Source organism: Podarcis filfolensis (assembly GCF_964270895.1).
Source record: "Podarcis filfolensis genome assembly, chromosome: 15".
Lineage (NCBI taxonomy): Eukaryota > Metazoa > Chordata > Lepidosauria > Squamata > Lacertidae > Podarcis > Podarcis filfolensis.
Genome location: NC_139618.1, coordinates 42,590,644 through 42,614,877, shown reverse-complemented (window position 1 = coordinate 42,614,877; position 24,234 = coordinate 42,590,644). Strand labels below are relative to the sequence as shown.

The following is a 24,234-nucleotide window of genomic DNA, read 5'->3' as shown; positions in this document are numbered from 1 at the left end:
AAGTCATGTAACGAGGCCTACACACTTTGAGCTGTGTATGTATAGGTCCCTTCTTTTAAAGGGATGTACAAATGTAAGGTAAAGAAGAGCAAGTGTAATCTCCCCCTTACAGTAAGCTCTACACACTTAGAGGCATCTTTGTCTAAATCAGGTATGGGCCCTGTTGTTGTTGCTGGACTCCAATTCCCATCAGCCCTGCACACCCAGCCAATGGTCAGAAATGTCTAGCAACATTTGGTGGACCACAGTTTCCCCATTCCTGTTATATGGTTTGCTGCCATTCTTAGCATTGCTGAGCACATTCAAGGTCAAAAAGAAATCCAAATTCTAACCTTTGCAAACATGAATTCTGTATTCTTGGGGTGGAGGGTAGAAATGGAAACGGTAAGATTCATTCCTCTTGCATAGTTGCGAGACTAGTTTAAATAAGGTTTATTTTATTTTATTTTATTTTATAACTTGCCTTTCAGACCATTAGCTGCCTTGGGGATTGACAACACTGCATTTTCCAGCTTTTCACATAACACCCTCCCAGTTTCATTCTTTAGAAAAACTGTTATTTTCTGCACATGGGCATTTCCCAAAGACTGGAGGTGGATAAGTACGAAGGATTTATGGGTTCAGAGGAATGAGAAGCCTCATTTTTGTTCCTATAACCAGCAGCAATGGCAAAATATCCGCAACTGGATGAAAAACACTGTGGACCACCAAACCATACTCTGTGGTTACTGATTTCCTTTCTGATTTCCTTTATCACAAGCCCCTGCCTTCACCTTGTTCGGTCTCCTTGCTTTAGATGCATCACTGGGTAATAGGGTTGAATGGGGTTCATGAGGAAGAAGTTACATGAGCATAGAAACAAGGGGCCGATGCAAAAAAGTACATAAACACCTGGAGGCCAGACATTTTTCTCTGAAATTTCTGAAGCAAACAGCTGTGTCCGTAAATTAAGGGAGACACAGAGAGAGCCAGCCAGCATGCTCATGACCTCCTATGCTTATCACTCTGTCCCGGCCAAGTGAAGCTAAGTCATGCATTAGCCAGAAACGTCCTTAATATTGTATCCATACAGGTCAATGAAATGGATCTGCTATTCATTCACACTGGTTTATTGGTAAGCCACAGTTTAAAGTGTCTTTTTGTAAAAGGAAGCATTCTGACCACTGAGAAATGGATGAATCACAGCTCCACAATGTATGTGCAACAAAACCCTAGAAAAAGATCCTTGTCAGCTTAGTCCCCATTTAATGCGTTCATCTTACCTAGGTCTGCGTCTGTGCTTTTCTTCATATCCTTTTGGAGTTTCTTAGTTTGATCTTCCAGCCTAAAACAGAAAATTGAGATTTGTTTTGGAGTTGTTGTTGTTGTTGTTGTTGTGTGTGTGTGTGTGTGTGTGTGTGTGTGGTGAGAGAATTCTTACTACTGGGCAATCTACAGATGACTCAGGAGGAGGAGAGAGACAAGTGGGGCAGTGGCCATTTCAAGCCTGCAATACAGAGAAGGATAGCAAGAGGAGGAAAGATACAGGAGAAGTAATGCTTGAAATATATCATTTGCTTGGCCCCCTGTTTTAAGAAATAATTACCGTATTTTTCCATGTATAAGTCTAGGTTTCCCCCCTAAAAATAATGTCAAAAATTAGGGGGAGTCTCATACTCTGGGCCATTGCCCCCCATGTTCTTAAATCTGAGTCCCCCAAAATAGGGGGCGTCTTATACATGGGGACGTCTTATAGACAGGAAAATACGGTACCTCTGAGCAACCGAGCTTGCAAATGTTATGAAACTGGAAGTGTTCTTAAAAAAATAAATCAATGGGCCAAAAAGGACCGTTGTAAGTATGAGCAGGGAGACAGGCTAGCAACAACATGGGGCTAGTAATTTTGGAGGATTAAGCTGGAGTAAGAATACAAAACAGGGAGAAGCAGACAAGATTAAAGAGGTTGATGGTTAATAGAGAACATTTCTTTTTTATTATTTATAATCGTGACTGTGTTTTCTAAAAAGTATTCAGATGCAGCATATATCATAGTCAATACAACCCAAAATACAAACACTTTTGTTTCAACCCCCCCACAGCCCTCTCCCCAAGAGTCTACAGAACCAATCTGTTGCCTACTGCTCAGCATGCAACCGGTTACAAAAGAAAACCCAATTTAACACCCCTTCATTTATAGCCTAAAATTTAAAATACCACACTGACCGATACTAAGTAGGAATCAATCTATTATTTTCCTTGCATTAATGAACTAAAAAAAAATGGATACCAGAGTGTTACAAAAGGGTATCATTTTTACTGGTCACTTATTGTAGCAAGCTTTTCAAAAAGAGCAATCTTCCAAATCTGTTGATACCAATATTACAGATCCTGAAATTTAACGTCTTTCCAAAGCCTCACAATTGTAACACGGGATGCTTGGGGGTGGGGAATGAAATCAGTTCCTGGGGTTTTGATTTCGCGACACACTTGTGTTCTTTTCCTGTCTCTGCCTTCTGTTGTTCAGTTTGCAAACACGGACTGGCTGTTCTGTGTATATGGTTGTATAAGATGGGGGGGGGGGGAGTCAAAAGTATTTGGAGGTTTTTTAGTTGAGAGAGGGAAAAGGTGTCTAACAGTGAAAAGCTATAATTCCACTATCCAACAAGGATGAACTAGTACTTGGGACACATGAAGCACTTTTTTCAAATTGTTTGAATCTCTCTACTGTACTGAGATCATCTTCTGAGGCCTTTCTTCCAATGGGCCTTTTCTGCAGTGGCTCCCTGTTTGTGGAACGCTCTCCTCCGGAAGGGTCACCTGAAGCCTACATTATTTACCTTTAGGCGCCTGGCAAAAATGTTCCTTTTCAACCAGGCCTTTGGCTGATTAACATGCAATGCCCTTTTAAAATGTGTTTGGGGCGATTATCGGGTTGTTTTTGTTTTGATTATGTATTTGGTGATTTTATCTTGCAATTTTACCCTGTGAACTGCCCTAAGCCCCGCAGGTATAGGGCAATATATAAATTTAATAATAATAAAGTACAAGGAAGGGCCCTGAAGTTCACGTCATTGGAAACAGTAAATGATTTTCCTCTTTGATGTGAAATGTGACCTGAGTCCAATAGTGCGTCATACAAACATACTTCTACTTTGCCTCACACACAGAGGCAGGCACTCCTGCTTTCTTTTACCAGAGAACAACAAATGGGCACATGCAAACATCCAGACTTGGAAATATCAGGTAGGAAATAGTATCTACCCTATTTGATCATTCCTTGGTCTGCTGATTTCCTTCTTGCTGCTCAATCATGATGTAAGTGAAGAAAATGGCTATCAGCTACTAGCAAAACAAATGGATGTCGCACACCACTCTTTTTGCGGGAGGGGGAGCAACACTTCATTGCAGAATTGAGACTGGAGTGAGGAACGTATTTGCAAGAGGAACAGATTATAAGACAATTCCAACCAAGGTGAAGTGACTCACCAAAAAGAGGAAGCCAATTTCAAGTTCAAAAGCCAGAGAGAGCTTCAAATGAAAGGAAATCTGAGCTGCTTCATATTACAAAACTCCTACACAGAAGGCATTTGTCTTGTATAGGCATTAACATGTTTGTGTGCAACTAACCATAAAGCATGACATATAAACACACTATAGAGGTGTCAGGAAGCTGTACAGAGTTGTAGCTTCCCAGAGCATGGGGAATTGGGGCTGACCAGCAGGCTAGATCCTCATCTCCCCCACCACCTGTGGACCAACTTCGAAAGGTTGCCAGGACCACCACCTGATGTCATCATAGCTGCAGGTATTTGGCATCTATCAAAAGGAAGCTACTCTAGCAACCTATCAGCTGATCACTGAAGACTTTGAAGACACACTTTCAGCGCCAATTAGATGATTGATTTGGGGAGCATATCTTCAAAGAGGCTTCCTGTAACCACCAATCAGCTGATCATCACTACCAGGAAGCCCCTATGAAGTCTTTGCAGAGGGGGAACTGCTCTGAAACCAGAGTGTTTCCCCATGTAGAGAAGGCACTTTGAATGCAAACTGCTTTCTCAGGAGACAATAAATGCTCCATTTTGAAAGGAATTTTTTAAAAAGAAAGCAGTTTGGATTTAAAATGCTGGAAGAAGTGCTTTAAGCTGAAGTCACTTCCTCCTGCTCCTTAGGCTACACCCTAGAGTTCCTGAAGCATTTCCAACTCCCGACTGCAGCCTATACCAAGTGTTTGTCAGGGCTTCGGTTGCGCAGGGCTCCCTTCAAACCACACCAATCAACTGATCAGCAGGGCTTGCAGACAGCCCTGGGCTGCACTTTGAAACCCCCCTGATCAGCTTCACAAGTTTCACAGGCACCACCTATCAACTGACAGCTGAAAACTTATCAGCTGAAAACCTCTTTTGGGCCTAGCTGCAATTTTACCTGCCACACGTGGGCCAAATGGGGAGGGTCCTCACTCTTGCTTTACAGACATGCAAATTCAAGTGCAATTACCTATCCAGAAATAATTATTTCATGCCTTTCATGATGTTTGAGAAACAATCCTTAGTCCTAACAGTCACAAGGAATCCAGGGTGAAGCAAAAGAACAAACCAGTACAGGCAAGGTTTAAGGATGGATAGAGAATACACCAAGAATGGAACCACAACAAGCTGAATTAAGAACACTTACTGCTGCAGCTTCCCATACTCCCGTTCAAAATCTCTCTCGACCTGTGAAAAGGAACAGAAGCCAAATCAGCTAAAAACGTTGGAGTATAATTAAAACAAACAAAAAAAGAAAGAAAAAACCCACCACTCCACCCAATGCAGCCAGCATGCCATCTTTCCAAGTGTAAAGCCCAAGAATAGACTAGTCTACAAATAGCAATAGATAAAGCACATCAAATTCCACTCAAGTATCTTACTTGCTAAGGGCTCCCCCCGTAATCGGTAGAAAACATATCACCCATGGTTGGCATGAAAGGGGCTTTACGTCTCCAGAACCACGGCTAGAAATCGAAAACAAAATATCTAATATTTATATGAATCCCCCACCTACATGGGAATTTATTTTCTGATTCTCAACAGCAATCAGATGACGGGAAAATTAGTACTGAATGATTTGCAGAGCAATTCAAACAAACATCTCCCCCCCCATAACCCACTCATGAAGACATATTTAGAAACAATATTTAGTTTTTTATTATTAAAAAAACAACCCACACACAAAATGCGCATAAAGAGTAACTGGAATTCAGATATTGGCAGAGCAGACAGAGGAAAGCTGTGAGGGGTCCACTTTGGTTCAATAAGTATTGCTCACTATGATTCAGCTGTGAGGCTGTCCATACAGTAAGATCTCTGGTAGATCATCTTGCTTGAAAGCTTTTTCTTAAACAGAAGAAAACACACATTCATATAATTTTGGCTTATTAATCAAGGTGCACAAAAGAGGGTCTTCTAGCAAGGCATTCTTGCAAGCTACAGCTCACTTTGGACACTTGAGTTGCAAGGTGTGGCAATAGCAGACACACCACACCGTCTTAAACCACTACAAGCCCTAAACTAAATACAAAAACAAAAAGGAAGCAGAACTAGGCAGGTAGCCAGCTGACCACAGAACTGCATTTATCATACAGCTCAAATGCACCCCTATCAAACTGCATCACAACTGTACAAGGCTTCTTGCACACCTGTTTCTTCTGCTTTAGGGGCCAATGGTCGTTGAAGGCAAGATGAAGTCAGGATGGTGCACAAAAAGTCTAGTGTACCTGGAAGTATAACAAGATTGTTTTCTTCTGCTTCCACTAGGATTCCAGGACCAAGAGATTCAGAATTACATAGCTTCCGATGGCATGGGGAATCCAAGAACAGGGCCCAATTCCCCACTGCCACTCACCAAAAAAGAAGGTGCAATGCATATTTGGCCTGCATTTCTACCAAAGAGTTCAGAGCACTAGTTTAATCTCAGAACCCTCCTGTGGGGAAAGTGAGACTCCGATGCGTCCGAGGCTGACCATCCACTGAAACACACAGCTGAACAGGGATTGGAACGTGGTTTCCCATATACAAACGTTATTCTACAGCGCAAGAGCTAACATTAGACTTGGCTCACCAAGTCAAAGAGGAGTGGTGTCAATAGCTGTTCAGGCAACTGTCCACCTTATGCTATAAGATGAAGGAAGAGTGCGCAGCAGTCACATAATTATCAGTGTATTGTGACCTCATGTTGTTGTTGTTGTTTAATTAAATTTTTATAGCACCCTTCATCAAAAAGTTAAAGGGAAGTTTACAATACAAAAACACAAAAAACATACCACAGTAACAAACAGAAACAAGAATCTCTGCACACACAGAGTTTAAATGGGCATAGATGGTTCAATTAGCCAGTTCAGTGATAAACAGTTGGTTTTCCTAAGGAAAAGAGTGGGACCCCCCCCAAAACCCCCCAAAACCCAAACCCCTGCTTGGACATGGACCTAGAAATCCTGGAGTTGTGCCTAGAAAGTGCGGCACAAAGGAAAGCGTGGATGGACCCTCAACCGAGAGTCCTTTCCTGCTTCAAAACATCCTTTGCCACTGTTAACTAATACATTTGAAGTATTAAGATGGGAAACAAATGCCACTTTAATTTTGGAAAATCGGAGTTGCTCATTTTAACTGAGCAATTTCCAACAATTTCCTTTGCAAAGGAAAATGCTTTATATCTGGGGAATCTTAAGAGAAAGCAGAAAATTACCCTGGAAAAAATCAAGTAGTTTGAACTTTCTATTAGTTCTTGCTCTTTAAAAGAAAAAAACAAAACCATGCAAGTGACAATTTTTCTTTCATTCCTTCTACCTCAGCTCTGGTCTTTAGGGCATTTTCATGTGCTTTCCTCGTTCAGCATTTGCCACCCACACCTCAATGTTAATGAGTGCTGAATATCATCTTCTAAGTATCATTTCCTAGAATACTCCTTACCCCCACTATTTTACTCAATATTGCCATCAGCAAAAGTTTCCAAACCTTAAGACATCATCCAAAATGACTGCTACTACATCATCTATTTGCAGGTTAGATACCCAAGACTCTGCAGGGAACTGTGTAGTTTTTATATTTTAAAAGTGAGAGTGCAGTCTAGCCTGATGTCCTCCGAAGCAAGGCTTGTTACCAAACTTCAAATCCTGCACAAGGATTTAAACTTGGCTCGCCTAAACCTTGATCAATGCTGGTGCCGTGTACCTTCCGTGATAAAGGAAGGTAAAGTGCACTCTATGGAGAGGCCTGTGTCTGCCACATCTGGCTCCCAATCACGTAGCAGAGTGGTTACTGTCAGACTAGAACCAAAAGGTTCAAGTGAATCATTAGCTGACCATGAAGCTTCGTGGGTGAAGTAGAGCTAGTCAAGATTTCTCAGCTTTAACCTACTTCACAGGGTTCCTATGAGGATAAAATTAGGTGCCAAAAGGGTATACCACCTTGAATTCCCTGGCAGAAGGGTGGGACAAACATGCAATAAACTTCAAAGTAAAATTACAGCTAACAGAGTGTGCTAAATCTGTATTGGACCTAGAAGGCTCCACAATCTGCACCACTGAGGACCTGCACAAGCTGAAGCTTTGAACAGATATAATTCATTATCTAGGTAATGTACTATACAATAGATAAAAGGTACTGTACAGATTAGATGAACTACACAAGCACTCTGGGTCCATGAAATAAGCACTGTGTGAATGGCATGCTCTTAAGAGGCTATGACTGGGCACTGGCTTGGGGGTGGCAGACTGCTCTCAGGTAAGTAAAAAATATTGCCTACACACAGACAAAAGTGAAAGGAATGGGGGGTTTTATTGTCACAAGATCAAATGAAGTGCAAGTCAGCATGCCATGAAAAGCAGGAAAATGTTGCATGCTCCTATAAGCAGAATACGAAAAAAGAGTAAGGATCTTAGCACACACAACTATGCCACAGGCATTCACAATCCAAAATTATCAGATGCAACAAGCAATAACTAAAGAAATGGGAATACTTCAAATTAAAATCCCCACTTGGTTTCTAATTAACACTGCTACAAGGCCACCACCATTTCAAAGCAAAGGCCTGCAGATGTAAATCGTCTCCTGCTTTTATGGCAACCTCCATGAAAAGAATATTGGTTTGCAAGTTTGAATGTCCCGAGGCATCTCAATCAGATGGCTATTTCAGCTGCCCTGGCTGATACACAGTTCATAAAACCGTACCTATTCTGTGTGCACTACTACAGAACAACTGCCATTAGTGGAAAAATTATGTACAAGCAAAAAAGTTTGCCCACTGCCAAAAATGGACTTCCTAGGAATTGGGGCTGGAACAGTGCGTAGGATGTTTGCACTGCCGCTGCCTGTGCTGCAGGCTTGCCAAAATCCACAGCAGCTGATGCCTTCAGGTCAGGTAACAAGCACAAAAAGAGCCTCCCTAAATTTCTATGGGTGTTCCGGTGGTAAAAAATAGCTGCTGAATTGTTGCTTCTATTTATATGCCCATGTGTGAACTGTCCTGGTTGCCTTAGAAGGCAGGGTGACACAGGCGTCCACACTGGTGATCAACTCAAGAGACCCTGCCAAAAAACTTATCACACAAAAATGCATATCTTACAGAAGCAAGAAACATCTGGGCCTGATGTGAAGTCTATGCAAGTGTCTTTATTTTCACACAGACAAATTTCTAAGGTGTTTTTTTTTTAACCAGTTCAATCACCTTTGTCTATTCTTTCACACATGTGCACACACAGAGAGAATAAAATAGTTTGTTCTAGCTAAAAGGATTCCGGTAGTGTTCTAGCTAAAAGGATTCCCAACTCTATGATTCTATGATTCTATGATTCTATGATTCTAGTGTGTGATGAGGGTCTATTGAGAGCCACTACAAGTCAGAATAACAGACAGCATTGGACGAGATGCACAAACAGGCAGACCTGATGATAAAAGGCAGTTTCCTGTGTTCTTAGGTTGTGATATTCCTAGCCCTCCTGGTAGCATCAGAGCAGGACTTTAGGACGGAGGTCCAGGACTCCACTCTTGTTCCCCTTCTATTTGCCAGGAGGTGATGGGACCAGTGGCCATGATCTTCGTTTTTTTGATGTTGAGCTTCAAACCATATTTTGCGCTCTCCTCTTTCACCCTCATTAAAAGGTTCTTTAATTCCTCCTCACTTTCTGCTATCAAGGTTGTGTCATCTGCATTTCTGAGGTTGTTGATATTTCTTCCGGCAATCTTAATTCCAGCTTGGGATTCATCCAGCCCAGCCTTTCGCATGATGAATTCTGCATATAAGTTAAATAAGCAGGGAGACAATATACAGCCTTGTCGTACTCCTGTCCCAATTTTGAACCAATCAGTTGTTCCATATCCAGTTCTAACTGTTGCTTCTTGTCCCACATAGAGATTTCTCAGGAGAAAGATGAGGTGATCTGGCACTCCCATTTCTTTAAAGAACTTGCCATAGTTTGCTGTGGTTGACACAGTCAAAGGCTTTTGCATAGTCAATGAAGCAGAAGTAGATGTCTTTCTGGAACTCTCTAGCTTTCTCCATAATCCAGCATATGTTTGCAATTTGGTCTCTGGTTCCTCTGCCCCTTCGAAATCCAGCTTGCACTTCTGGGAGTTCTCGGTCCACATACTGCTTAAGCCTGCCATGTAGAATTTTAAGCATAACCTTGCTAGTGTGTGAAATGAGTGCAATTGTGCGGTAGTTGGAGCATTCTTTGGCACCTCCCTTCTTTGGGATTGGGATGTAGACTGATCTTCTCCAATCCTCTGGCCACTGCTGAGTGTTCCAAACTTGCTGGCATATTGAGTGTAGCACCTTAACAGCATCATCTTTTAAAAATTTTAAATAGTTCAGCTGTAATGTCATCACTTCCACTGGCCTTGTTATTTGCAGTGCTTTCTAAGGCCCACTTGACTTCACTCTCCAGGATGTCTGGCTCAAGGTCAGCAACCACACTACCCGGGGTGTACAAGACATCCATATCTTTCTGGTATAATTCCTCTGTGTATTCTTGCCACCTTTTCTTGATGTCTTCTGCTTCTGTTAGGTCCTTACCACTTTTGTCCTTTATTATGGTAATCTTTGTACGAAATGTTCCTTTCATATCTCAAATTTTCTTGAACAGATCTCTGGTTCTTCCCATTCTGTTGTTTTCCTCTATTTCTTTGCATTGCTCGTTTAAGAAGGCCTTCTTGTCTCTCCTTGCTATTTTTTGGAAATCTGCATTCAATTTCCTGTTTCTTTCACTATCTCCCTCGCATTTTGCTTGCCTTCTCTCCCCCGCTATTTGTAAGGCCTCGTTGGACAGCCACTTTGCTTTCTTGCATTTCCTTTTCATTGGGATGGTTTTCGTTGCTGCCTCCTGTATAATGTTGCGAGCCTCCATCCATAGTTCTTCAGGCACTGTCCACCAAATCTAAATCCTTAAACCTGTTCCTCACTTCCACTGTGTACTCATAAGGGATTTGATTTAGATTGTATCTTACCGGCCCAGTGGTTTTTCCTACATTAGATTTCCTACATTAGAACTAGTACAATCTAAATTCTTAAGATCAGCCCTATGAGTGCCTAAACACATCTCCAACGCTACCTTATGTTGCGAAATTGGATTCGCAAGAATCGAGGCCAGACTACGGCTTGCCACACTAAATTACTGGCTGAGACTATCCTTCCTCCCTCTTGGCCTTGCTTTCTTACCTCTTAAGGATGGTTTCCAAATGACATGGAAATGTGCAGTGATAAACGTAATGACAACTCTGGGCTTCACCCTACTCGACATGGGGTATGAACAAGCCAAAAAAACCTCCATCAAACAGCACCTGGAAGATACAGAACGCCAAGCAGATCTAGCCAGGTCCCTGAAATTTTTAATCAGTGAAACGAGAAGGCACCTCACCTTCCAGATGCCATATATAGCCAACCTTGAAATTCCAAAAGAGCGAAGGGCTTTCCCTCTGGCCCACTGCCAGGCCGCCCTTCAGCCATCCAGGAAGCCGCTTTAGGAAGACACCATACGAGGAGAGGAAATGCCCCTGTGGCTCTGGGCACCTGGAAACAACAGAACATGCCTCTTTTCACTGCCAGTGCTATACAGATATACGAACTAGGTTCATCTTGCCTATGCTACATAAATTTCCAGGTTGCACAGATCAACTTTATACCTCTCTACTACTTCAAGATGAAAACTCAGTTGCTAGATTTTGTGCTGCCATGATGGATATCGTCAAAGGATGGTTTGCGCCACAAACTAGGCCCAAAATGCAAGACCTGTGCTCCTTCACGTTCCCTCGTTTGTCCTTGTTTCTATCTTTTTAAATATGTATGATATAATCACCTTTTAATTACTAGTTTTTATCCCTTACCTGTTCGAAGTCTTATGGGTTCAATTTATCCATATGTTTTATCTTATGCTGGTCTGTGATCTAAATAAAGTTTGATACCTGATACCACAAGCTACTCTGCCCCGCACATGTGTTGCATGTCACACCGTGCCAACAAAGAAACATCTTGCAATGCCTTTGTGCCCCTGGCCCCAGGAACACCCGTACGAAGCACTGATTGGCTAATGGTTGTCATGGTCTGTGAAGGGATGTCAGGCCCTTCCTTCCTTGTATAGTATCTGCCACAGGAAATAGCCAAAGAACAAGAAGTAGCTCATGGCAAGGGGGCGGCGCAAGTTGGCAGCAGTGCAGGGCAGGGGTCAAAAAAGGTACTGGAATGCCATTTCCTCGTGTTCTGGTTTTAAAAAAACCACCCTCTTTAACTCATAAGGGCTACTACACATCTGGGGATTTTAAATTTTAAAAACAAGACAACTGCTTATGTGTTAGAAGTTTGTACATTTATGCACAGTGCTGACAAAGTAGGTTTTGCCCCTCTATCATAATGCTAAAAACCATTCTGTTAAATTGATAGGCAGTCTGTTTAGCACCAACAGAACAACTTCTTTAAACAATGCATGGTTAACATATGGAAGTCACTGACTACAGGATGTGGCAATGGCCGCTACTTTTGAAGAAATAAGGCTATCAATTACTACAAGTTATGATAGCTAAACAGAACCCACATTTTCAGAGCCTGTAAGCTACTAAATGACAGTTTGTGGCAGGCAGAGGCAATGGGAGAGGGTTTTTGACTTCATGGCCTTGTGTGGCCTCCCTCGGTGTCTGGCCGGCCATTGCGGGAACCAGATGATGGACCAGACAAACACTTGGTCTCTTCTATTCTTACAAGAAGCTGTTCCCAAACAGACCCAATAGTGGATTCTCTGGATTCACAATGATTTGTATGGTGTTGTCCAAAGACTTAATGTTTTCTATTTTTACAAAAGGTCAATTCAAAACTCATGAGGGAACAGGATTTCTGTCTTTTCCTCTTTTTTAGCCATTTCAATGTAAGGCATTTAGGTAAGAGTCTACTGACTGGCTGCTCAAATGCATATCAGATTATTTTTTTATTCTCTCTTTTCCAGTCTGATAATCTGTGCTGGCTCCTAGTAGCATTTCCATGTATCTTAGAAAATGCAAATAGACTCCTACTAGGAAGTAGCCCTCTTCCTTCCCCACAGTTCAGCTCTGAGCTGTTTACCCAATTTGACATGTAACCAGCTGCCCACAGTTTTACCTGGACTTAGAGTTCTCTCATAAAGGAGAATGTGGTTTTGAGTTTATGTCCTGTTCTATTGCCTTGGATGACGAAGCAGACAGCACTGGAGAGACCATGCTATTTTGTGTGTTTCATTTCCTATACACCTGATGTTCTGTTCACTTCTCTTTTCCATGAATAAATGTTTTCTCTACTTGAAGAAAACAGTCTGGAGTTTTGCCAAAGAGCACAGTTTGAAGGCATATGATGCATCAACTTTGCTGAAGTAAAACAGGTCAGGTCTGGTTAGTGCTTAGATGGAAATTCTAGATCAAGGGTAGGCAACCTAAGGCCCATGGGCCACAAGCGGCCCACAGGGGTCGTTTAACCGGCCCCCAAGCTGCCCCCAAGCCAAGCTGCCCGCTTGGCGAGTCCCCACGCACTGTGCTAAACCGGCGCGAGGACTCGCTTCCGCGGCACCGGAAATCGCATCTGTGCATTCGCAGGCACCGGAAGTCGCGTTTGCGCAGAGGCAGATGCCGGAAATCCGGCCCACAGAAGGATCTTCCCTGGAGTGAACCGGCCCAGGCGAGGTAAACCTTGCCGACCCCTGGTCTAGATAATCCTGGGTACCTTGCTTCATGAAGTATATACACACACAGGTAATAAATGAAATACATAAGAATATAAGAAGAGCTGCTGGATCAGGCCAATGGCCCATCTAGTCTATGGTTACCAGACTGTTTTCAAGGAATCTGGGGACTTTAAAAGTTTTTTTAAAAAATTCATGCTTTATTATTTTAGGAAAGGGTTGCCTGGAGTTCTTGACATTTTTTAAGGGGGGGACCCCAAAGTTGTCAGGCGCACACCATGACACAAGGCAGGTGGAGAAGCCCATCTACAAACACACAAACGCCCAAAAAGAGGTTGGTGGTGGTAGGGGAGAGGGATCAAGCAAAGGCACTCGCTGGTCTTGGGAAAACACGCATTAAAACACACACACACAAGGCACCAGCTTCCCATAATTGGGAGACCCCTGGAGGGCGAGTGCAGTCTCTATGGAGATTCAGCTGGCGACGGAGGTGTCTCGTTACCAGAGGTGGACAAACAGTGAACTCGCACACAGCCCTCCTCACAAGAGAGGCTGCTGGTGTCAAAGGAGGCGCGGAGGGAGGGAGGCTCCATCTCCCGAGAATGTTTCAACCCCCACCCCCTGCGGGAAGGCAGCGTGGCACCGCCGGGGACAAGGGGCGCCTCAGCGCCTTCCTCGCCCCCCCCATTAAACTCACCATCTCCGCAGTGGCCGTTGGAGGGAGAGGAAGGAGAGAAAGCAAAGGAGCCAGCCCGACTCCCCCCCAGCCTTCGCTATCGCGCCTCTTTGTTCCCGTGAGGAGAAGGCGTCGCTGCGCTCCATCTCTCGCTCTCTGTGTCACAACGCAGCACAGCTCTTTTCTATGCTTCTCCTCCTCTTCTTCACCGCCTCAGCACCTCGCTCCCCCCCAACTCGGGCGCGCAGGGCGTTGATCGAGGAAGTTTAAACAGCCCCGCCCCCAGCCAGTGGATTGGCTGGCTGGAACTTTGACATGGCCGGGACCTCCGGTACTGCTCGCTGCCATGGCGCCCACCATGTTGCCTCACCGGAAGTCCCTAGGCATAAATCCGAGGACATTAATTAAAATCCGGGGACATTCCGAGGACAGATTGGTGAATCCGGGGACTGTCTCCAGGAACCGGGGGTGTCTGGTAACCGTAATCTAGTCCAGCATCCTGTTCTCACAATGGCTGAAAAGTCCCCTTTCCGTTCCGTTCCACATACCAATATGTCTGCGATTCTTTGGTGTTATCTCTGTTCCTTCCGTCCAATCTTCATCATCTCAGTGGTGGAATTATTTAGCAGATAAAACACTCCTGACCTTGCTTGAAGCATGTGCGTTTACTTCTCCAAATTTTTTTACTCTTAAGCAACGCAACCAGTTTCGCTCTTGGAAGCAGCGCCGGAGAATTCCAGAGCCTGCCTGAGGGCTTTCCGCCCAGTGCCTCTCACCCCCTCCTTCTTCCGAACTCGGGGGTGATTTATGGCAACAGCAGGCAAGGCAACATCTCCCCAAAACCCAGGGAAGACGAGGGAGACTGATTTACTCCCCATAATCAGCCTCTAATTACCTCGTGCAGGCTGGATAGATGGTATTGTCGGCCATCTTCCAAGGCACCCCTAGCGGCCCCTCTCATTTTACACACTTCTATCACGTCACCTCTTACTCGCCTTTTCTCTAAACTAAAAAGTTCCAAATGTTGGAACCTTTCTCCATAGGAGAGTCACTCCAACCCCTTGATCATTTTGGTTGCCCTTTTCCAACTCTATAATATTCTTTTTGAAGTAAAACTCACATTCACCTCAACTCACTCAGTTCTAAACCCCATTCAGGCACCCAGTGCATGGAGAGGGGAGTTGAGAACAAGCAGGCTAACTGTTGGCCTGAAGGAGGCCTCTGCAGGCAGGCAACTCTTCAGACAAGCACTGAGCCGTCAGCGGCAAGGATGGGTGACCAGAGCTTGTCTGGCATCCAGGGCTAGAGCTAGCCTGCTTGTCCTCTCTACCCCTCTTCACGTGCTCTATATACCTGAACAGGATTCTAATCTACTTATTTAGGAGACTGGGTGGTTGGCTTAGACAGCAATTTCTGCTTTAAGAAGTTTCAGGCGTGTGCGTGCATGCTTCTGTCTGGACCTACGTAAGTGGTGGCAACAATCTAGAGTGAGATCCCAGGGCACAAATTGGTTAGCTTACTCCTGCTTCTTATAAACTCAATGTCATCTCAGAACTGAATCGGAGAAGTGTGTTGCTTACTCTACATCAGCTCCTGGATCTGTGGCCCTGCTGCCTCTCTTATTCTGGCATAGACTACACAGAATCTTTCTTTGTGCCATTTGAAGGGTGTTTTTCAATGCAGGATTCCCTCACTTCCTTGTCAAGGCTCAGAAAATGGGGACCATTTCTGCAAAGCCCACCTGGCAGCAGGTGGGAGGCTCTTCCCCAGGAATAAAGGTCTTTTGGCACAAAGTGGAGGAGTAAGCAGCTCCTTCCTTTTCAAGCATCTGCCAACTCCAATAACCCAGTCCCCACTGAAGAGCATGACATCACCACAGGGTGAGTTAGATGCCTTTCATGTAGCTGGCCCTGCAATGCAGCTTGAAATAGAGTTATAATCCCATCCAAGCTGCTGTTCAGGCATGTCCGCACAGGAGGTTCCCGAACTCCCACTTCTGCATTTCAGTGCACAATACAGAAAGCTGTTCCAGGCAAATTAAGATGTGGTGCTGGATTTGTTGTGCCAACATTGCCACTTCCCACATGTGGCCTTCCGTACCTGGATTTCCGGCATCTGCCATGCAAACTGTCTGCAATTAGGTGCCACTTAGCTTCTGACCAAGAGCAAATTGAATTAGCATGCCTAAAACTGGGGGAAAGCTAGATTGATGTTTGAAGGTGCCTACAGAGATATCCTCATTAATTTATTTAAAATATTTTTTATCCCGCCTTTCTGTGTAAGTACCCAAGGCAGTAGAATTATTCAGTAGAATAACTGAAATCCAGGAAAAAAATGGTGCAAATGAAGACAGCAGCAGCAGCAGCAAAATAATAAAGTTAGTAGGTTGACGGACTGGTGATAAGAGCACAGCAAACAAAATGTGTTTTACTAGTTGTCTAAAACAATAAGAGTGACTATACTAATCAGAGAGGCAGTTTCCAGGCATGCTCTGGCGCCGGCTCTAACAGTTGCATTGCTGCCGGGTCTGTGTTTGGGTCCCTCGCGGTTGCCACAGCTGTCGCAGGGAGGCGTCCCCGTACTGGATGCCAGAGCCCATCCTCTCCGGGTCAAGTTCACCTGATTCAATTTTGTTCAGTATGGTCCGCGCACATTTCAAGAAAGCTTCCTCCACATTTGTTGGGTCTCTGGACCGTAATAAAGATTGATTGACTAATCAGAGAGTCTGGAAGGGCACTTCAAAGGCAGAATGCCACCATGTAAAATTTTCTCTCTCCAGATGACGTTCCTCTAACTTCTGGATAGGCACATCCAGGACAAGGCTGATAGTGCCAAGGTTCAATCCCCGTATGGGATAACTGCATATTCAGGTTGGACTAGATGATCCTCTGGGTCCCTTTCCAACTCTATGATTCTATGATTAGGACCTTTGTGAACAGGCAAATGGAAGAAGGCAGCCCTTGGGTTACCAAAAAAAAGCAGCACTTTTAAGTTTGCCAATAAACATAAAGGTAGCCATTGATTTGGCACACCAGACTTGTATTTAGTGAACAAACATTTTTTATCTGAAGAAGTGTATCTGAAGAAGTGTGCATGCACACGAAAGCTCATACCAAGAACTAACTTAGTTGGTCTTTAAGGTGCTACTGGAAGGAAAAAATTTGTTTTGTTTTGACTATGGCAGACCAACACGGCTACCTATCTGTAACTGAAACATTTTTTAAATGCTGTAATAATTTTATATGCTGTATAAATATCTGAAAAAGACTTTTCCCCAATTGTCAAAAGCAGCTGAACCTAAATAACCAATTAGGACAAAAAATGTGCATTTGCTGTTGTTTGAAGATAACATTTAAAACTAATTCAAAGCTTTACTTTATCTTTACTGTAATACTTGTGAATTTTACTGCAATGTTTGCAATTTAAAACTGTAAATTAGGACTACAGCAACCAGATAGAGCTTATAGTTCTTTTACATTGTTTAGATTGTAATGGGAATGTCTTACAATTATAGTGTACTTTTCTTCCATTGTGGAATCCAAGGCGGTATACTTTTTATTATTAATTTCCATACTCCATCTTTCCAACAATGCGCTCCAGGTGGCCCTCATAGTTCTCCTCCTCCCCATTTTATCCTCATACCAACCCTGTGAGGTAGGTTAGGCTAAGAGTCAGAAATTGGCCCAGGGTCATCCAGCAAGCTTCATGGCTGTGATGTGACTTTGACACTGACCTCCCAGGTCCTTGGGTCATCACTGCACTGCACTGGCTCTCAGGCGTGGCCCCTGGAAGGTCTCCCAGATAACTGGCCAGACCCAGACAAGCTTTTCAAAGCAAGGCAGTTGCATTATTAACATTTAACATGCTAGGTTTAGCATGTTAGTATGCCTATACACATAAATTTAAGATTTGACTGTTATTGTATCCATTGTTATTGGTCTACTTTGACTCTTACCATGTTCATCATTTCTTCTTACTAATTTTATGGAACAATGCACTGCTCATAACAATTTTTCCCCACAGAAAAAAAATGCAGTCTGAAGACATTCTACTGATCACATTGTATGTGACACATAAGAACAGCCGTTTTCTGAACTTCTCATCTGCAGGGAACCATTTCCATATTCCAAGGCAAGTTCCAGGAATGCCTGGGTAATGTGCAGTGCAGATCAGGCCTATGTGACCTCATTATTGCCCTGCATACACCTGAACATAGCCAGAGCTCTCCCACAGCTATGCATTGCAGGGGAGGTGAAGTAGAGATTTGCAAGCTGTCTTTCAGACTGATCTTTTCATTGTAAGAAACTCTTGATAAGCTTCCCAGGAACACCAGGGTGCCCCAGAACACAGTTGGGAAACCACTGCAGAGGAAGCTGCTTCCAGGAGTGTTTACAAAACAAATGCTCAGATGCTTCCCATTGAGACTCCACAGGTAAAGATGCACACCAAATTCACTCCCAACAGACTGATTCATGACAAGGCAGCACAGCACAGCGGCACTGAGAGCCCTGCTCTGCCTAAGTGACAGCCGCTCTATTCAGAGGAAGAAGAGATTAGTCTGTCTGGAATTGGATTTGGCCAGGTTAAGGTGAATGCAACACTGTGGTGCATCTGAAGGGCTAGAAATCAAATCAATTCAGCTCACTGCCCAGTATATCGTACAGTATAGTTTACTCTGACCATGAAGTACTGAACTACTGTTGACACTTTGCCCTTCCTGGCAGCAAGCACTGAAGTATGACTAACATCTCCTCCAGATGAATACAATCATCTTCTAAAACAACTGCTACAAAACCATATTTGTATCAGAAGGGTTTCTCCCCACCAATCTGAAGAAGCCTGGTGAGCCAAGTCTCTCATTCTCCCCACACTAGACGTCAGATTGCTCTGGAGAGTTCAGTTGGCAGCTGGTCTCCTTTAGCAACCCCACAGCTGCCTAAAAGTGCATGTGTTTCTGATCTACATTTGCAAGTGGGAAAGCCTCTCCAACAAACCACTTTTCCCTCTGATCAACAGTGGATTCAGATCCAGAGATGCCTCACCTTCCCACTTCCTGAAACATTCTCCGGAGGCCAACATCTGGAATGTGAAAGCACAGTAAAACTGATATTCCAGGCTACCACCGCAGTTCCCAGAAAGCCTGCACGGATTAGCCTTCCTGTTAGTTTCTGTGTGTTGCCACTGAGCAGTGCTTTGGAGTCACAAGACTCTGCTTACATTCCACACATTCCATACTGTTGGAAGTCTCACGTGAGACGGGAGACGGATGTGACGTACTGGTTTCCTGTTCCTTTGTTGTTCGGTTGCTCTCTGCTTTCATAGAGAGAGGATGATTTCTTTTCTGTCTGCGTAGCTTAGAAAATAAAGCTTTGCAATGTAGCCATAAATCTCATCACTTCCGCATGCTGCTTTGATTCTCTGCTCAGGTCGTTAATCATGTTGGAGGCGATTCCGAAGGACTCGGCCGGAGGAAGATGAGCTTTATCAGCTTGGCCGAGCAGAGATCCCGACATTTTTGGTTATGGGCCCAGAAGAACGGAATGCAGCTTATCTTCTCTGTGTGTCAAGAAGATTGATGAGAGGTATGTGCTCAAGCCCCGGGAAGCCTGCCACTCCCTAATTAATAGAATTAAGGGTGGACTTTGAACTTCTAGCCAAAGCACTTACCGGCAGCGGCAGAAGAAAGCAAAAGCCTCAAGAAGGGGGCTTTTGGAATGCAGCTGCTGGTAAACAGACACAGCTTGCTTTAAAGGCACAGAGATGGCTAATCCAAGAGTAACAGAAGGCTCTTGAATTTGCGTTGGGAATTCCAAAGCTCACAAAAGGGAATTATCAAAACTGGGTGCAGTATGCAGAAGCTCTGCTAAGAAAAGGGGGTCTGTTTAATGTGATAACAGATGCCCCCCCCCCGCTCCAGTGACCGAAGAATGGTAGACTAAGGATTCCAAAGCAAGGGGAACTCTGACGCTTATCGTGTCTCCTGAAGAGTTATGCCTTTTGTGTGACAAGGCCTCAGCCAGAGAGATGTGGGGCAATCTCCAACAGTCACATTTAAGAACAGAGGCGGGAGCTTCTTTGTTCTTTTATGCCAAGTTGCAAGATATGGCACTTGCTGATGGAGCAGACGTACATGCTCACCTCATGGAAATGCAGAATCTCAGGCATGAGTTGCAACAGCGTGGAATCACCTTTCCAGAGGCTGTGTATTCCTTCATGATTCTACGTTCTTTGGGTTCAAGTTGGGAAGCGATTGCCAGCCAGCTTGCTGTTTTGCCTACTGCTCAGCTAACGGTAGCGCATGTTACTGCTGTGGTGTTGAATGAAGCGGATTGGCGTAGTGCTAGCTGTATCACTAAGAGGGACTCCTCACAGACGTCATCCCAGAATGCAGTGCAACCACTAGATGGCGCCAAAGCTTTGGAGGCAGTGAAATGCTACTCGTGTGGATGTCTAGGCCACGTGAAGAGAGATTGCAAACATCCCAATGCCAAGGCAACAGAGCAGTGCAGCGAAAGCTCAACACGTGGAAAAGGCAAAGGTCCAATGTTAAGGGCAACGCAACACAAGGCCATGGTCTCACGCTTCACTCCAAAGGTCTAGAAGATGTCTAGATCTTTCTTCATCGTCGACTCGGAAGCGACCCGGGACGTCTGTCAGGACAAACACCTGTTCGTGTCCTTTACTCCACAGGAAGGTGCGATTCACCAAGCGGATGACCATACGATCTCCAGTCAAGGCTACAGAACGGCTGTTCTTCACAGTTTGGATGCATCGATACGCAACGTTCTTTTTGTTCCAGATGCTGCACACAACCTACTGAGCGTCTCGCAGCTGACTGAACAGAACATAGACGCTTCCTTCAAGAAGAGGAAGTGCACCATCACCAAGAAAGATGACTTTGTATTGCATGCTGATTATGTTGATCATTTATTTGTATTGCATTATGATGATTCTGTTGATGTTGTGCAAGATGAAACTTGTTGTATTGCAGATACTAACAAGGTTTTGCATGCAGGATGTATTCATGATTATCACAGGAAATTCGGTAATTTAAACTTCGAGGCAGTTTCCAAAATGCCTGCCTTAGTTGAAGGTATGACTACTAAACCCTGCAGGTACCACATGAAGTGTAAGGCATGCGCAGCAAACAAGGTTAATATGGCTGCAAAAGGTAAGGTGGCTAGCAGACAAGCTACAGAACCATACCAGGTAGCGCATGCTGATCTTGTTGGTCCACTAACACCCTCTTTAGGTGGAGCCAGGTACTTCATGGTTCTCATTGATTCATTTTCCAGGTATATTGATGTGTTCAATCTCAAGCAGAAATCAGAAGCTTTTCCTAGGTTCAAGGAATTCTGTGCTTGGTTGAAAAATGTGCATGATAGACAGGTGAAATGTTTGTTTACAGATCGAGGGGGAGAATTCACTTCTCAGCAGTTTGAAGCTTTTCTGACTCAGAAAGGAATTCAACATGACCTTTCAAGTCCACGGTCTCCGTGGATGAATGGACTTTGTGAAAGCGCAAACCAAACTTTGCTTCAAGGCTTGAAAACCTTGCTGCATGATGCCAATCTTCCAGAGAGTTATTGGGCAGAAGTGCTCGGCTGTTTTGTTTATACTTATAATTGCAGATTATCATCACCGATTGGTTGTACCCCCTATGAAAAGATGTTTGGCAAGAAACCATTCATCAAGCACATGAGAATTTTTGGTTCTGGCATGTGGGTTCACACACCAAAAAGCTCAAAGTTAGGCAAACGTGGTTTGCATGGTATCTTTCTAGGATATCAGAAAGGTTCTTACAGAATAATGATGACTGACACTAATACACTAAGACTTACTAGAAGTGTTGAGTACAATGCTAAGTGGGGGGAGAATGTGGGAATTTTCCAATGTTATCCTCATGACAGTGAAGAGTCTGAGGATAAGCAGCAGTGAAACCCCACACCCACTGGTGGAGATTCTGATTCTGAAACTGACTCAGATGGTTCAGAGAATTTCAAGCGTGCTAAGGCCTCTCTGTGACCCTCTGAAGGCTCTGATCAAGAATTGGAGGAACCACTGTTCACTATAGGCCACTTTTCTCCTAAGAAAGAAGAGGAGGACGTTGAAGACTTATGTCTGATTCACAGGTCTGAAACAGCCACAAAGGGTAGACCTCCAAAGAGATTTGCTGATGAATTTGCTAAAGCAGCAAAAGCTGTAACTGCTGTTAATAGCTCCAAGAAGGTATTTGAACCTTCAAACTTCCAAGAGGTCCAGGCTTTGGACTTGAAGGATGCTGAACCATGGTTAACTGCCATGAAGGCTGAGCTTGATTCCTCAGAGAGGAACAAAACATGGGAGCTAGTTCCGACAGTTCCAGGGATGAAACTGCTTGACAGCAAATGGGTCTTCAAAGCAAAGACAGACCAAAATGGTAAGGTAGTCAGACACAAAGCCAGATTGATAGCCAGAGGTTTTTCACAGGTCCCAGGAGAAGACTATCACGAGACCTACTCACCCACCATGAGATATGAGAGCATTAGGCTTATGCTCAAACTTGCTGCAGAAGAGAATCTACATGTTTCTCATCACGATGTGAATACAGCATTTTTGTACGGAACCTTAGGTGAATCACTTTGTATGCTTCCACCTGATGGCGTACAGGTAAAACAGGGATTTGTTTGTTCTCTGAAGAAGTCCCTATACGGTCTCAAGCAAAGTTCACGATGCTGGCACTCTAAACTCACTGAAGTGATGTTTTCTCTAGGTTTTCAGCAAGGTAAAGCTGATCCATGTGTATTTGTCAAAGTGGAAGGGCAAAAGAAGTTGTATTGCTTATTTTATGTTGATGATATTCTTTTTTTTTGGAAGGATGTTAAGATGTACAATAGCGCCCTAGCTCAACTGAAGGAGCACCTGACATGAAAGATCTTGGTGAGGTAACCAACTACCTATCTCTGGAATTAGAGAGACCAAGATGGTAATATTTTAGTACACCAATCACAGAAAATTGCTGATGTGTTAACCAAACTAAGCCTGATGGATGCTAACCCTGTAGACACACCAATGACAACAGGTTATCAGGTAGATGATACTGAAGAAGCATTTTCTGACACTACACTGTACAGAAGTGTGGTAGGCAAACTAAACTTCATTGCTAGGTGTTCAAGGCCTGACATCGCAGTTCGCATGAATTTGCTAAGCAGACAAGTCAACAATCCTACTGTTAAGGATTGGAAAGCTCTGAAACGCATAGCAAGCTATTTGAAAGGCACTATGCATTACACACTGAGATTTAACAATCAGAAGTCTGGCGGTCTTGAGATATTTGATGATGCGAGTTTTGGAAGTGACACTACAGACAGGAAAAGCACGTCTGGAGTTTGCTACATGTACAACCAGGGTCTATTTGATTGGGCGTGCAAGAAGCAAACAACAGTAAGTTTAAGTTCTTGTGAAGCTGAACTGAATGCACTGTCTTATTCACTTGTGGATTGTGAATGGTTGTTACAATTGTATAAAGACATGAGAATTCCTGTAAAGTGTCCAATCCAGGTTTATCAGGACAACAAAGCATGTTTGGCTTTGCTAACTTCTGAAGGTTGTAAGCAAAGCATGAAGCACTTGCAATTGAAGCTGCAACATGCTAGAGAATGTGTTCAGAAAGGACTCGTAACGGTGTCCTACATGCCAGATAATGAAATTCCTGCTGATTTATTGTCCAAGGTTGTTCCGAAGGATCAACACTGTACCTATGTACAGAAATTGGGTTTCTACTGAGATTGTACGGATACACTGCCCAGTGGTGTTCACAGAAAGGAGGAGGATGTTAGTTTCTGTTTGCCACTGAGCAGTGCTTTGGAGTCACAAGACTCTGCTTACATTCCACACATTCCATACTGTTGGAAGTCTCACGGGAGACGGGAGACGGATGTGACGTACTGGTTTCCTGTTCCTTTGTTCCTTTGTTGTTCGGTTGCTCTCTGCTTTCATAGAGAGAGGATGATTTCTCTCTGCGTAGCTAAGAAAATAAAGCTTTGCAATGTAGCCATAAATCTCATCACTTCCACGTGCTGCTTTGATTCTCTGCTGGATGGGAATGTACCTGAGGCCTCATCAAAGGCTCAGGTCGTTAATCACGTCGGAGGTGATTCTGGAGGACTCGGCCGGAGGAAGATGAGCTTTATCAGCTTGGCCGAGCGGAGATCCTGACACTTAGAATCATAGAATCATAGAGTTGGAAGAGACCACAAGGGCCATCGAGTCCAACCCCCTGCCAAGCAGGAAACACCATTAGAGCACTCCTGACATATGGTTGTCAAGCCTCTGCTTAAAGACCTCCAAAGAAGGAGACTCCACCACACTCCTTGGCAGCAAATTCCACTGTCAAACAGCTCTTACTGTCAGGAAGTTCTTCCTAATG

At 43.9% G+C, this 24,234-nt stretch overlaps 1 protein-coding gene across 5 annotated transcripts in view; it reads right to left on the bottom strand.

The window, feature by feature from the left end:
* BIN3 (bridging integrator 3) overlaps window positions 1-24,234 on the bottom strand; it is a 119,024-nt gene that overhangs the window by 45,763 nt on the left and 49,027 nt on the right. For all 5 annotated transcript variants that reach the window (XM_083589092.1, XM_083589095.1, XM_083589093.1 and 2 more), the window contains 2 exons: window positions 4,654-4,694; window positions 1,263-1,324 (listed from right to left, as the gene is read on the bottom strand). In XM_083589092.1, the coding sequence (XP_083445218.1) occupies window positions 1,263-1,324; window positions 4,654-4,694 (103 nt within the window). The remainder of the gene's footprint in view (window positions 1-1,262; window positions 1,325-4,653; window positions 4,695-24,234) is intronic.